Consider the following 14,595-nt stretch of genomic DNA (forward strand, 5'->3'; position numbering starts at 1 on the left):
AGGTTTCTATAGGATGGTGTTTTTGTTTGCTCAGAAGCCTTCGTGGCCACCTCCAACTCGATGATGCTCCAGAGGTTTGTCTGCTGCTATGGTGTGGGTCAAGTTGCTATCAAGGCCGCCGCCTACGCAAGTGGAAATCATGGGTGATGTAAGTCCTGACATACAATGTGACCAGAAAAGCAGAGGCATGGTGGAGATGTTCATACCACTATAGACCCATGATCAAGTGCTTTTAAGATGTCTGCTAGTTGAGGGGAAGCTCTTCAAGTTCATGATTGCATTGAACACTGCCAATTCAATTGAAACCTCCCAGCCACCAGTGACACAAGAGAGTAAGAAAAATGGCATTATATTCATAAACATCATGGAGGGCAAGGATGTCACAATGAAGAGGTGGAAGTGATTTCATTCAAGTGCAATAATTAGTGCTCGAGCCAAACTACATGTGCTCAGTTCACTTGTTCATGAGGAGTTTGAGTTCACTTTTGCTTGTTTGCTGATTGCTAATGGCAATACACATGGAAACACCTGAATTATCAGTTCGATGATTCAGGAATAAGCGAATGGGCATTGGTATGGGTATATTTCTACTGATGTTGTGCATTTCCTACCGCATAGACTCTTTGGGCAAGACAAATTTGTGAGCCAGGTAGTGAGGGTCCAACTGGGTTTGTACGAAGACCAACATAAGAGAGGTATCAAGACGTTGTTTTGTTATTTTCAAGTTGGATGGCATGAGTTCCATGGCCACAGCCTCAAGGGACTTTTGTCATTCTTGAGTTCGAATGCAAGGTTGACATGGGGCCAGTAACTCCACAATGCATTGCAAATATAATCAAACGATGGAAAAGTGTGCATATGATGCATGCTTGAAAATTAATAGTACGACGCATTTCGAAAACATTTACAAAAGACCACTAAATGATTAGAGTTCCGAAGTTCAAAGCCTCAATTAAGGCAACCTAATTGCATATATCTTTAAGTGGCTAGCAGTCAAACCGGTGTTGAAGTGGCGGTCAGACCGCCAGTGTGCAGAAGGGTTGGCCTCTGGTGGTCAGACCGATAGTATGTTAGTGGTCAGATCGTCGTCTGGCGGTCAGACTGTGAGATCCTGCCGGTCCCACTTTACAGGGCCATCGGCAAAAGCTTCAGCGAGGCCTTCGACCATGAAGGGTACTAAAGTGCTCTATGGGACTAGTGAAGTGTTTTTAAAGTAATTTAGACAATATTCACCGAGCTAAACTGAAAATACCCCATAGATAAGCCCTAGGCTAGGTTGAACTTGGGTCCATACGACATGGGAATCGACTCGAGCTTAGAAATGAAGGAAAAAGGGTAGGGGATGACTCACCTTAATGTAGGGAAGCCTTCTATTAGAGGATATCACTCTGGTGAAGCTTTGATTTTGAAATTGGACTCTGGGGTGCTTTGGGGCTTGAGGTGGATGAACTCGTGTGAAAACTTTACTAACGACGAGGGTGAAGTGGATGAGCTCGAAGAAGCCTTCGGGAGCTCGAGGAAGTCCCTTCTCTCTCTCTCTCTCTCTCTCTCTCTTGATACCAAGAGAGGTATCAAGAGAGAGAGAGAGAGAGAGAGAGAGAGAGAGAGAGAGAGAGAGTTGGCTGACTTGCTTAAGTGGAGCCTCTGCACTGTGACGGTTAGACTGCGAGAAGTGTTGGTCAGACCGTGGAAAGCCTACCTGGCTGCCCCCTGGTAGTCAGACCGCGGGGAATCTCGATTAGACCGCAAGGGTGGTCATGTGCTGAAAACTTAATTCTATTCCCTTTTTTAGTTCTTCTTCATCTCCAAGGCATTTAAGGTTTTTCCAATAGGCTCTAAACTATCTCTAAGTACTTTTGAAACATGTTTAAACTCAATTTATCAAATGAATATGCATAAACATAATGTCATGTTGATTGTGAATGCTTAATCACGTGATTAGCGTTTTAGGACATGACATGGCTGGAGCCATTTGTCCTGAGGCACGACCCCAAAACCTTGTTACTCGAGTAGTTTGCACTACTCTTGCCTGTCATCTACATTGGCGAGCATAAAGTAGCCAAATAATAGCTCCTCCTCACCTGTAGCACCTGTAAAAGCTTAATAGAGAGTGAGTAATAAAATTATATTACAATTCTTTAGAGGATTATCATTTACAACAATTTATAATACACAAACACTAGGAGGATAAAAGAACAGTCTCACCTCCTAACCACCTAGAGATACTACGCAGCAAAAAACAAAATCTATGAACAACAAAAGATGGGTGGAGTCATTTGCCCTAAGACACTACCCCAAAACCTCGTCGCTCGAGTAGTTTGCACTACTCCAACCCATCACCTACATCGGTGGGCATGAAGTAACCAAACACTAGCTTCTTCTTACCTGCACCACTGCAAAAGTAGCATGACTACGAAGGTACTTGCAAGACTTAATTCATAATGAGTATGTATAATAACCCGACTCCAAGGATTATGCATTTAGATGAGTTAGCAAGGAATCAGCCACAATGTTAAGTAATTCATATGCAAAAGTAATTTTGACACAAAAGTGTGAGCATGTACACTTAACCACATATACCCTTATATCCTGAGATCCATAACCCAAACATATTTGTAACAAAATCATCTTATCTCATCAATAGCCATCACCGACTATTTCCCAACATACCATACCACAATCCCATATCGATACTCTACGACTCATGCAAATGGATATAAATATGCTTATTACCGAGAGCACAACAATTCAAATTATTCTTACACCTTGCAGGGGGTACATCTTTACCCACACGACTCAAGGACCATTCAGCTTTTGTAACCACATAAGCCCACACAAGAGGTATTTGTGTCAACTTTTCCCAAGTAAGTCCCAACCATTTAAACATGCGCCTCTATGTGCGAGGGTCATCTAGAACTACTTCCAGAGCAAACTAGATACCCTTATAAGCCTATTATGCCTATGACATCCGAGACGAGCAAGCCAAAGAGTCACAACTACACGAGGTATTCGGCTCATCCTTCCCATAATCAAATATATGGTTAGAATAGAAAGTGCTAAAGCCAACTGCAACAACAGTCGATGCTTAAACGATACAAGCGGTCTATGGCATCCGGGTTCCTCTCCTGACCTACCCCTAGCACCGCCCACATCTCGTTTCATTCTCACAACTCATACTTCTCAATATCATAATTATCTTGGTGAATAATAAAATAAGCCCTAAGCTCGCAAAGAATTATTGAACCACTGGTCAACTTCTACCGAGGATCTATACATTGCTAAGTATTTTGGTCAACATTTTAAGTTAGACATCAACAATATTCTCCTCAGGTTACAAGGATATGGATCATCAACATGATCAAGGTGGAATTAATGCAGTAACATAGGTTCTACCTATATAATCCGACATTGAAATGCTATAGGAAAAATGACCCTATTAGGCCATGTTTGTGATTATGATGATTAATGATAACATAGTCAATATGACTAACATGTTTGTCAAGAATATATATTAGTAGGTCTCATGGATATAATATATGAATAAGCCACCGAAGCAGGGACAAAGTTTGGTTGAATTGGAGAAGTCCCAGGAGTTTTGTTCGCACCGGATGGTCCGGTGTTGAATGTGTTGCACACACCGGACAATAAACAATGCATATAGACAGATGCAATTTTGCCTCACCGGATGGTCCGGTGTCAAATCGGCAGAAGCATCATAGCAATTCCAGCAGAGGCAGTTTCAAGAGTTGAAGTTGAAGATCAACTAACCGGATGATCTGATGTTCAACAAGCAATACACACCGGAGCATTTTGTTCTGGGCAGAAGATTTTGAAGGCATCATATAGTCTGGTGATGAAGTAAGAGTACAACAGACAAATACACCGGGCAATAAACAGTACAAAGAGGTAGGCAAAGCTCAAGCCATCGGATGGTCCGGTGATAAAGTCATGTGTACACCGGAGCATATTTTCTAGAGAGTGTTGCATTTGGCTCGGATGGCTGAGGATTACTCACCGGACAGTCCGATGATGAATTGATAAGCACCAAAGAAGGCCCAGAGCAATTTACACAAAAAAGATGGTGGATCGGATGGCTAAGGTATACTCACTAGAATGTCCGGTGATGATGTTGCGGCATAGACCACAGTGTCTGATGTTCACAATGGCTTTAGTGGGGTTCTGTCGGTGTATCAGGAACCGGGGGTCCCTGAGGTCAGAGGCCAGGCCAGCCGTCTGCCACGTGTCACCATCCCGCGAGGTCCCTCCCGCGGGATGAGGAAAATCTTAGTTCCGGGAGAAGGTGCTCGGGGCCACAGCCTCTGGTCCCCGAGCACCCCAGTTCCCCGATGACCCGCAGAGTCCAAGTACCGGGAAGAAAATACTCGGGGAGGTGCCCGGTCACCCCCGAGCACCCTAGTCCCCCGACGATCAGAAGAGCTAAGTTCCGGGAGAGAGTGCTCGAGGGGCTGCGTGCGGCAGCCCCCGAGCGCCCGGTTCCCCGAGGGTCAGTGCAAAAGTGCTCGGGAGAGAGTGCTCGGGGTTGCACGTGGCAGCCCCCGAGCACTCGGTTCCCCGAAGGTTCGTGCGAGAGTGCTCGGGAGAGAGTGCTCGGGGAGGTAAACAGTGCCCCCGAGCGCCCGGTACCCCGAGGGCAAGGGTAGGCATTCTTGGGAGAGGGTGCTCGGGCAGGTGAACAGTACCCCCGAGCACTCGGTGCCCCGATGACCCAGAAGGGCCCCCGAGGGGCCCGCCGATGAGGTGTCAACCAGTCAGAGGTTCGAGGCCGCATTTAATGGGTGTGCGCGGCCTGACATCCCCAACTGCTCCCGCCGCAGTGTCAGTCCCTGCCATGCTTTGGCAGAGAGGCGTGTGGCCATTAATTGCATGGGTCACGTCCCGTATCATCCGGTGTGGCTCGGGATAACATCGCCAGGATCAAGGCGTTCCGCCTGCCGCCCTACCGTGGCAGAGGAACAAGACAGGGCGGGCACGCCGGGTGCCTCTGTGGCTGCCCGGTGGGCCCTCTCAACGGTGCCCGTCGCCAGGGCGTCCACAGTGACGAGTGACCGAACGCACGCCGCGTTTTTCCACCGCCCCAGTCATTTCACGCAGAGGAAATGATGACACCTTTTTCAGTCATGACGTCTTGAAACTTGTACCCCTTCTTTCCCGTTCGGGGTATGTCGTGGCCGACGAGTGCATAAAAGAGTCGGCACACCGGAGGAACAAAAGACACACCAGAACAACAAGGAAGACGAGCCCCACGACGAACCAAGCACGCAAACAGAGACATTGTGGACAAGCTTGAGCATAGCTCCAGCCGAAGAACAAGGAGCCTCAAGCTCTTAGATAGATCATATCCCTTGTAACCAGCTACATCCCAGAGGGATCTCCCCCGGGACAGTTATCGTATCCATACAGGAGTAGAGTGTTACGCCCCCGTGCGGCCCGAACCTGTCTAAAACTTCGGTGCATTTACTTCCTTCCGCACTAGGTCGTCCCCCACCACCGACCGTTGCATTTACTCTCATTCATTTCTCCGACAAACTTATTCAGGATCATCCCCCCGGCCGAATCTCTAAAAAGGGGTCTCTCAGGATCCCTGCGACAGGAGTTAATCCTCCGACAGGTTCCAACAGCTGGTTTGTGAGAGTGTACTCACCGGATGATTCGGTGTTAGTACTATTGTTCTCACCGGATCATCCGGTGTTAACAGCTTTTTAGAGCCATTGGGTTAACGGCTAGTGCGCGAGTTTGAGGCTATAAATACATTTTCACTCAGTCATTTGACGGTGTGGCGCGCAACTAGAGTCTTAGAGAAGTTCATATACACATAAGAAGATATCCAAGTCACCAAAGTGCTTAAAGTGATCATCTAAAGCAATTAAGCACAAGATTAGAGAGTGGTTAGTGCTTATAGGTCTAGAGAGTTTGTTGCTAGGTGATTGTTGCCTAGAGAGTGGATCAAGGAGTGATCCAACAGTGTACCGAAAGGTACGCTGGCACCTTGGAGTCTTCGTGACTCACCGGTAACTTATTCACCCTTCGACTTGGTGTGGAGTAGGGGCAAGACACGTGCACGGGGACATGGAGACCCTTGCCTTGGTGGCTTAAGCTCCGAAGTAATCACGGCGGAAAGGAACCGGAAGAGAGGCTAGTGATGAAACCTTGCCTTGGTGGCTCATCCGGGTGGAGGTCTTGTCTTTGTGACTTGGTGGCTTAAGAGCCATGATCGGGTGCTAACAGGAAGCATATCCTTTGTGGAGCTTCAATTTGGACTAGGGGTGGCATTCATGCCATCGATATCACGGAAAAAATTCTTGTGCTGAGTTTGCTCTCTCTAACTTATTTACGTTTCCGTATTTACTTACTTGCAATTTACTTTCTTAGATAGCTTGCAAGCTCCTTTGATCAGTAGAGTAGACACACTAGAGAAACCTAGAACATATTTAAATAGTATTGATATAGGTTTACCTTGTGTTATTTTTGGAGCCGAAATAGTTCTAAGTGTCCTAATTCAGCCCCCTCTTAGGACGTCACCGATCCTTACAAACGCTAACATGCATAACTTACATAAGTAATAACTTATCAGTTTAGACTCCACATGAACCAAATTATATGGTAAAATATGCTTAGATGCATATCTTGCTGCTCCGGCGTCTGCCTAACACTTCTTGCGCAACACTCACAAAACTCCGGTGGTTCAATATCATTTTTTATCACTTGGATAGTCAACGCATCACTCTCTAAATACCAAGAATACATCGCATAAACAAATAAATGACGGAAAAGTATGCATATGATGCATGCTTGAATAACAATAAAGTATCGTGTTTCAAAAACATTTGCAGAAGATCGACAAACGACTCGAGTTGGAAAAGGTTTGAACCTCAAGATAAGACATTCTAAGTTCATAAGGCTTTGAGCAGCTGACAATCAAACCGGTGGTATGGCGGCGGTTAGACCATCGGCGTGCAGAGAGTTTTGTGTTCTGACGGTCAGACCAGACCCTTGGACGGTCAGACCGGCTCTAGTGGCAGTCTAACTCCTAAGTTTGACTGAGGTTTTGACCTACAACCGGTTGTCAGACCGCAAGTCCCTGCTGGCAGCACCTTTGCTAGGTCACCGGCGAAGGCTCTGGTGATGGCTTCGACTAAGAAGGGTACCAAAGCAATATAGAAGACTAGTGGACCTTGAGTCTAAACAGAATAGGGACCGATTATGGCTCGGGAACGACGAAAAAACGGTAGGAGATGTCTCACCTTAGCGTAGGAAAGCTTTCTATTGGAGGGAGGGGAAGCTCTGATTTGGAGATCGGGCTTCGGATGGTGTACAGGCTCGGGGTGGATGAATCCGTGTAGAAATGTCTCCGACAAAGAGGAGGAATAGGATGAGCTCGGGGAAGTCCTCGAGGAATTTGGGGAAGTTCTCCCCGTTGATATCCGGTTGTCAACACGTCGAGGTGGATCTCTCCTTCTCTCTCTAGGGTTGAGTGAAGAGTGTGAGTGAGAGAGATCGAGAGAGTTGGCCGATTCCTTAAGTGGGCGCTCTGTGCCCTGGCGATCGGACCGCGAGGGCTCCCTTTTTCCTTTTCCTATTCTTCTTCTTCTTAAAAGTTTTGGGGTTTTTTCTAAAGATATCTAAACAATTTTTGCTCATAAATATACTCACATTTAGGAGGGGAAAACGCGTAAAGGTTCCAAATGTAAAACCTTTAAATTCTGATTAAACGTTTAGAATCTCTTATGCATGTGGATCGGTTGGAACGAGTCATGGGCCGAGGTGCACTCAAGCGGGTCATAGCCCACATAGTGGAGTGGTCTCATTGAGTAACAGGCGCACCTGGAGGGACATGGAACAGAACAGCCGAACCGACCTTCTCTCTCAGGTTCTTCCTCCTCGGTCTATTCTTCCTTAGCTTCTCCACTCCTCCTCGGTCTTCTCTCTCAGGTTCTTCCTCTTCGATATATTCTTCCTTAGCTTCTCCACTCCTCCTCCTGCAATTCTATGATTAGTCATCTTCCTCTGTAGAACTTGGCTGTGCTTCCCTTCTCCGATTCCCTAGCTTGCTACTATCCACAACTGCACTCGTATTTGTATCATGAACTCGATTGTTATTGTATTCATGTTGTTGTGATTGAATCAAGGAGGTTGGTTGCTAACACAGCCACAACAATCTATTAAAAAACAAGAGAGAGAGAGAGAGAGAGAGAGAGAGAGAGAGAGAGAGAGAGAGAGAGAGAGAGAGAGAGAGAGAGAGATGTACTCCATACAAAGTGGAAGGAACACCATGCACCTATACAACATACAACACTGCCTCACAATTCACAAATTTATATATGTGTCAACAAAAGAATAAAGGCAAAGAAAAAAAAATGAAGACACAAAAGATACTATCGAAAATCAAACCAAAATATACCTACACATAACACCAACTCACTTATCCCCCCTACAACCCCATCTCATGCATCAACTCCATTACCCATATTGTATCACCATCTCAATCTCTCGTATGCAGCTACCTCGCCGAACAGATCATACACAACCTGACAACCTTCTCCCTCCCTTGCTGCATGTCACCAAGAATCCAATTTCCTCGAATCTTTCTGCTCATCGTTGATCACCATTGCAATGATATTGTGAATTATATTTGTGATGGATCAATGGAAGTGCTGGTGGTCGGCCCACGGCCAGAACTGCGGCGGCTCGTCGACGCCGCACAGGAGGTTACCGAAGCTGGCGGTTTCCGCTGCCTGGACGCCGCCGTTGCCGTGCTGCTCCAGCTTGGGGGCCGACGAACTGTGCAGGAGTCGGTCGATGTCGACGCCGGCGGGGCGGCCAACGGAGGGGTAAAATGGGATCATTCCGCCGCCTCTGCCGGCGTGTTGGTGCTGAGGAGGGTCCATGGGGCCCTCGGACGGCGGCGTGCGCGAGGTGTCGAGGTTGATCTCGGAGCTGTTCTCGCTGCGGTTGCTGCAGGACGCTTCCGTCTCCTTGTTCAGGTTGATCAGCTCGGACCCTGCCTCCCTGCTCTTCAGCGCCAGTATCTGCAGTGCCACACGAGCCAAGAACTGATCAGTTGGCAGTAAGTATAAACCAACCACATTGGATTAACACAGCAACAATTTGGGCACACAAATACAAGGATTAATTGCACTGATCTTGACTTCTTGGGAATTCTGTTGATGTCAAGTTCAGCAGAGAAATCGTCAGAGTAGTTGAATCTATTCCTGCCTTTACTGCTACCAAGGACCTTGTTAGTTGTTACTAATACTAGCTTGTGCTGCAAAATTCTTGGTCCCAGTCTGATTAAAAAAATAGTCAAAACGTTTGCATACAAATCTCAATCATATGTGAACTGATTGTGCCAAAATTTCTGCAATATACAGTGCACACATCATTCCAAATCTGATTGAAAAGCGAAGGACACACATGCGCTCTAAAACGAGGCACAGAGGTGCCATGATGAAGCCATTGACTGCGCCAGCCACAGCATCTCCCTCAAAAGACTCGCTCTCTCTCTCGAGAGAGAGAGAGAGAGAGAGAGAGAGAGAGAAGAAAGGCACTTGCTCTCTGCCATGCCTTTGCAACAGCAAGATTCCACAAAGGCAGGCAGGCAGTACGTACGCGCGCAGGTAGAAAGCCAGCGCGACCATTGCTGCCGCTTCCAACAACCTTTCTGCTGCTAGCACTGAAATCCACATGGATCCCAGCTGAAGCTAAGCTAGGGCCATCACCCACCAATCATTGAGCCGAGAAGGCACGACCAATCAACCCAGATCAACAGCGTGATGCCGATCACAGGGTCACGGAGCTAGATCCAGGCAGCCGGCGAGGATCAGATGCAGAGAGAACACAGTGTAATTGAACTGTACCTCGGCTTGAAGCTTCTTGTTGTGGGAGAGGAGGGCTTCGTTGTCGGCCTTGACGGCGTCGAACTGGCGCTTCAAGGCGTCGTAGTCCTTCTCCAGCTGCTTCGTCTTCCACCGCGCGCGGCGGTTCTGGAACCAGATGGCTACCTGCCGCGGCTGCAAGCCCAGCGCGCGCGCCAGCTGTATCTTGCGCTCCGGCTCAAGCTTGTTCCCGAGCTCGAAGTTCTTCTCCAGCGTCCGCACCTGGTCCACGTTCAGCCGCCGCTTCTTCTCCCCCGCCTGCGAACCGTCGTCCGACAGCTCGTCCTCGTTCGCGCCCCCGCCGTTCATCTCCTCGCCGCCTCCGACGTCGGCGCCACCGTACATCGGCCGCTTCCCCAGAATTGGCGCCATACCTGCATCCATGTGCGCATGTCAGTGCAGGTGGATCAGTTAGTTGCTGGCTGTGTTTACTAGTGATCTGCGCGAGGGTTGCTGGCTTGCTGCCATGAAAGCAACTGCCGATCGATATATGTGTGCGTGCGCGCGTGCTTACCTCGGAAATCTTGGAGGGAGGGGCATTGGGAGGAGGGTAGGAAGGGGTTGTGGTGAGGATGAAGGGGAGGAGGGAGATGGTGGTCGTGGTTGTGGTGATGTTCTTGGGGATCATGATCAGGGGGTGTTTGCTGCATTTGGAGGAGGAAGTTTGGATGGAAGAAGGAGGGGGAGGACGCCATGCCATTGCTGGCCATTTGCCTCATCAAAGGAGGAGGGCAAGGAGCATGGGGAGTATTTGAGAGAGCGAGAGAGAGAGAGAGAGAGGGAGGTGAGGAAATGGAAATATAATAGGGTGGTTGTTGTTATAAAATAGAAAAGGAAAATGGAGATTATATTAAAGAATCCAAAATAGTTCTTTTTTCAAGCAAAACTTATTTGATTTTTTATTCTATAGAAAATGGTACAAAATCTCTATGGATCTACGCACAAGTTATATCATATATAATATGGCCCAATATTTTTATATTCTAGAGAAAATATGGCCTAGCGTTTTCACATTTCCTTAAATGAAAATTGCTAGTGGACAATGCTTAAGTGAAATGCATGAGCTGCCAGAAGGGCAAAGGACCAGCTTCCTAAAGGCTAACCCTCAAAATGGGTAGGAGCCTAGCTTCTACTGGTCATTTTTTTCTTTAGTAGAAACTACAATAATCTCTTACTCCCCCTTTTCCTTAACTTTTTGCTGTCCTTTTCATTTTTTAAAGTTAAGTACATGAAAGGAATGGAACTGACAACCTTAAAACCCATTTGAGCCTCGATACAATGGATAATGTACTGCAATAAAGAAGTAGCGAATATATATTAGAATGTGTAAAAAAAAAAAGTGTCCCTCCAATAGTGTTGGTTAGTTGTCGCAGGGTGAAGGAATGAAGGGTGTATAACTGCACATAAAATTGGCAATAAGGCGACATCCGCCGACTTGGCTCCACATATAGCACAATATGGCTCTAGAAATTGACAAATGTATTTTCTTGTTCTCGAAGCAATGAAAGCTACATCGATGATAACCACAATGACAATCTATACATGATTCCAATTTGATGATCAAATGAGTAGCGTATCTCAGTCCATCATAGCCAGTGCAATTATGCTTTACTACATGAGAACTGAACTTTAAAGTCGCAAGAGAGATATGTAGAAGACCAAGTGCAGTCCTTGTGAAATTATTAATTCAAATCATCTCATCTTTTTCCAGGTACATAAAACATTTATTACAGAAACTGGGCACCATTCATGTACAATCTTGGCTCATGCAACATTTAGTCCTGCACGCCCATCCATTTTCTAGAATAATTATTTGCCCATTTCTAAACTCTAGCAAGAATGAGAAACAGAAAGACAAGATCAATCAAACTCCACTCTGAACATGAAACTCATGTGTAGTGATGGATGATCGATAAGTTAAACCCATGCATTGTAGGCCGCAAGTTGAATCCTAAATCAGTTTCGCGCATGTTTAATTTGGTGGTAGAGCTGATGAGTAGCGTGCACCAATCTGGAGGCTTTGAACATTTCATGTGTGTAGGTGACGGACGGACGGATCCATCCACTCTGGAGCTGCATATGGATCATGCTGGCTAGTTTGTGGCTTGCGTTAGAAAAACAGAAGAAGAAAAAATGCGCGCGGGCAGGGAGGAATCGATGGCAGAGGGAGACATCTGTGCCATGCACCGCGTCGCACGCATGTGGTAGTCAGATCAGATCCAGCTGCGTATGTACGTCGTCGATGCATGCCTCGTGTGGGTTCCTTCCAACCGTGCGTACCTTCAAGTAACACACCTAACACACACGTACGGATACACACACATATACATATATATATAGCAACATTACACGCTAATGATCATGCATGCGTCACTATGGTTTTAGTAAACGCCAATGCTATATCAGGGCTTTACGGTCTGGGTGCATTGGAGCGAGAAGATCTATCTCTGTATATTTTGAGAGAGAGAGAGAGAGATGCGCGCAACAGGAGGAGGAGGTCCGCGCACAGCGAGACGTGCAACGTACATGGCTCATGGGCGCGGGCCCACCATTTCCTGTGCTCCCTGCCTGTGCTAACCTGGTGGCCCTGGCGCTTCTGGTTGGCGTTTGTGCAAGGCTAGCGGCACATGGCCTTGTTAGCTAGGAGAGGAGAGGCGGAGGGGGAGATCCCAGGTACGCATATGCATCTGCCTGTGCCCGCTTCCCCTTGACCCTTCCTGCCTGCCCCCCCCCCCCCCCCCCTCCCTCTCATGCCATGCTAGAATGGAATGGCAAATGCCTTGCCTCCCCCGGCCCCTCCTCTCTCCCCTTCTTAATATCTCGCCACTTGCATGATGCGTACGTGCCAATGGTTGAACCTCACTCACAATGCATGTCACATGCATTCACTACTGCAGAACAACATATCAGTACCGATTGAAAAACAATGTCAGTGTCGGTTTTTCAACCTGCACTCTTTACTCGACACTGATAGTTGTTACTATCAATGTCAGTTCACCACCGGACACTATTGTTATTTTCAGTGGATAAAAAAAAGAGAGAAAATGGTCGTGACGGGAGGGGTATCCGAGTCAGCTCGGATGCCGCTCCCGTCACCGCTGCCGCCGGGCACACCTACAAAACAAGAAGAAGTAGCTGCTCGAAGGTAGTACCAATGATTTTTGATCTGTAACAACTGACAACCCTGTAAGTACAATAATATCTCTGTAGGTGCAGTCGCACAAGATGCAAACAACAACCATCATCGTCGTGTACACATACATCAAACATCAAGCCACCACATAACAAATTCACAATTGACAAATGAAAAAATAGAGAAAAGAAACAGAAAGAAAGATGAAACAGAGAAAAGAGCCGCCGCCACAACACGACAACGGCCCAGCCGCTGGGGTGGGCGCTGCAGAGGCACCTGCAGCGGAGGTCTTTCGCGAGGTGGTGGATCCGGAGAGGAATCTGATGATGGAGGGCGCCTGAGATGGAGACGGGAAGAGAAGCCAGAGGATCTGGAGGGGATTTGATGATGGAGGCCGTTAGACCAGGGAATTGCCGACGTAGCCATCGTCTGCAGTGGATCGAGGGTACTGTGGCTGACTGGTAGGAATACGTTTCGGAGAGATGGAGGAAGAGGAAGAGGAGTGAGGACGCGAGGGTGAGAGAGTGAGAGGATATGGTCGACCGAGCCGAGCGAACGCCAGATCGCAAGCCAAAATTTCATTGCATAGAAATTTCGGGTCCAATCATTGTATCAGTGCCAGTTTTTATTTAATTGAACTGGTTGATACTTGATTTTGCTATCAAACGACAGTGATACCCTATCAGTGCCGGTTTTAACTAAATCGGTACTGAAGAAGCGGCAATTATGACTAGTTCTGTATAGTGATGTTTTGAGAGTTCATCACCAAACGGTTTGTGTGTAGGTAGCGACTTTCTTTCTTTTCTATTTTTCTGCATGGCAGTGGGGGTGTCCAGCAGCACCAAGCGGTTTGCAACCTTCTCGCCGCCCCCAACTCTCACGTGCTTCCTGCATCCTTCTCGCGCCGTTTGCCATATCCTTCCTGCATGCATGTTCGCCTCCGCTCCCCATGTGTTTTTTCTAAACGACGATCCACTTGCGCCGACGATTATTCCTTCGCCATGCCAGGCGGCGCCGTTGTTAACTACCACTACTACTGGCCGCCAGGCGGCGCCTCTAGGCTAGCTCTAGCCGCGTAAGGACGACGACGTTGCGGTGGTGGGTGACAAATGGTGGAATTGAATGTCTCAGCCTCTCAGGGTTAACAAATAAAATTATATATCCACGTCGCGTTACCATCATTGGATCGTCAGCTACGCTTGCAGAGTTGCAGTCTTGCAGACCTGCATCTGCCATTATCTTAGTTCGTCCTGTTGGTGACACTCTCTGCTTAGAACTCCGAAGACTGACTAGTTGCTAGCCAATGACTATGTTTGAGTTCAGTTCGCCATGTATGCAAGCCTCGGTGCAGTGACGGATACAGAAGCACCAAGTAGAAGCTCCCAGGTGTGCCCAGGTTCAGTGAGGCGGCGTGTTCTCACTGTCGTGCTCTGATAAAGTTTGGGTCATCGCGTTTCAGTGGTTTGGTATCACTTTGTGTAGAACCTGAAAAGGACAGGCGCATCCGTGGATCTACATAGTTGGGCTGGCCCTGAAATTTGGGAGCCCAATACGACCATGCATAGAGCA

General features: G+C 47.5%; 1 protein-coding gene across 1 annotated transcript; it reads right to left on the reverse strand.

Annotated features, from left to right (window-relative positions):
• Nucleotides 1-8,263: 8,263 nt before the first annotated feature.
• Nucleotides 8,264-10,664, reverse strand: LOC133911696 (homeobox-leucine zipper protein HOX21-like). Its single transcript, XM_062354065.1, has 3 exons — nt 10,408-10,664; nt 9,876-10,267; nt 8,264-9,047 (listed from the first exon to the last, which is right to left on the reverse strand). The coding sequence occupies exons 1-3, from the start codon at nt 10,610-10,612 to the stop codon at nt 8,661-8,663; spliced, it is 984 nt and encodes a 327-aa protein (XP_062210049.1). The 5' UTR covers nt 10,613-10,664; the 3' UTR covers nt 8,264-8,660.
• Between the last annotated feature and the right edge of the window lie 3,931 nt (nt 10,665-14,595).

Source organism: Phragmites australis, chromosome 3 (genome assembly GCF_958298935.1).
Source record: "Phragmites australis chromosome 3, lpPhrAust1.1, whole genome shotgun sequence".
Lineage (NCBI taxonomy): Eukaryota > Viridiplantae > Streptophyta > Magnoliopsida > Poales > Poaceae > Phragmites > Phragmites australis.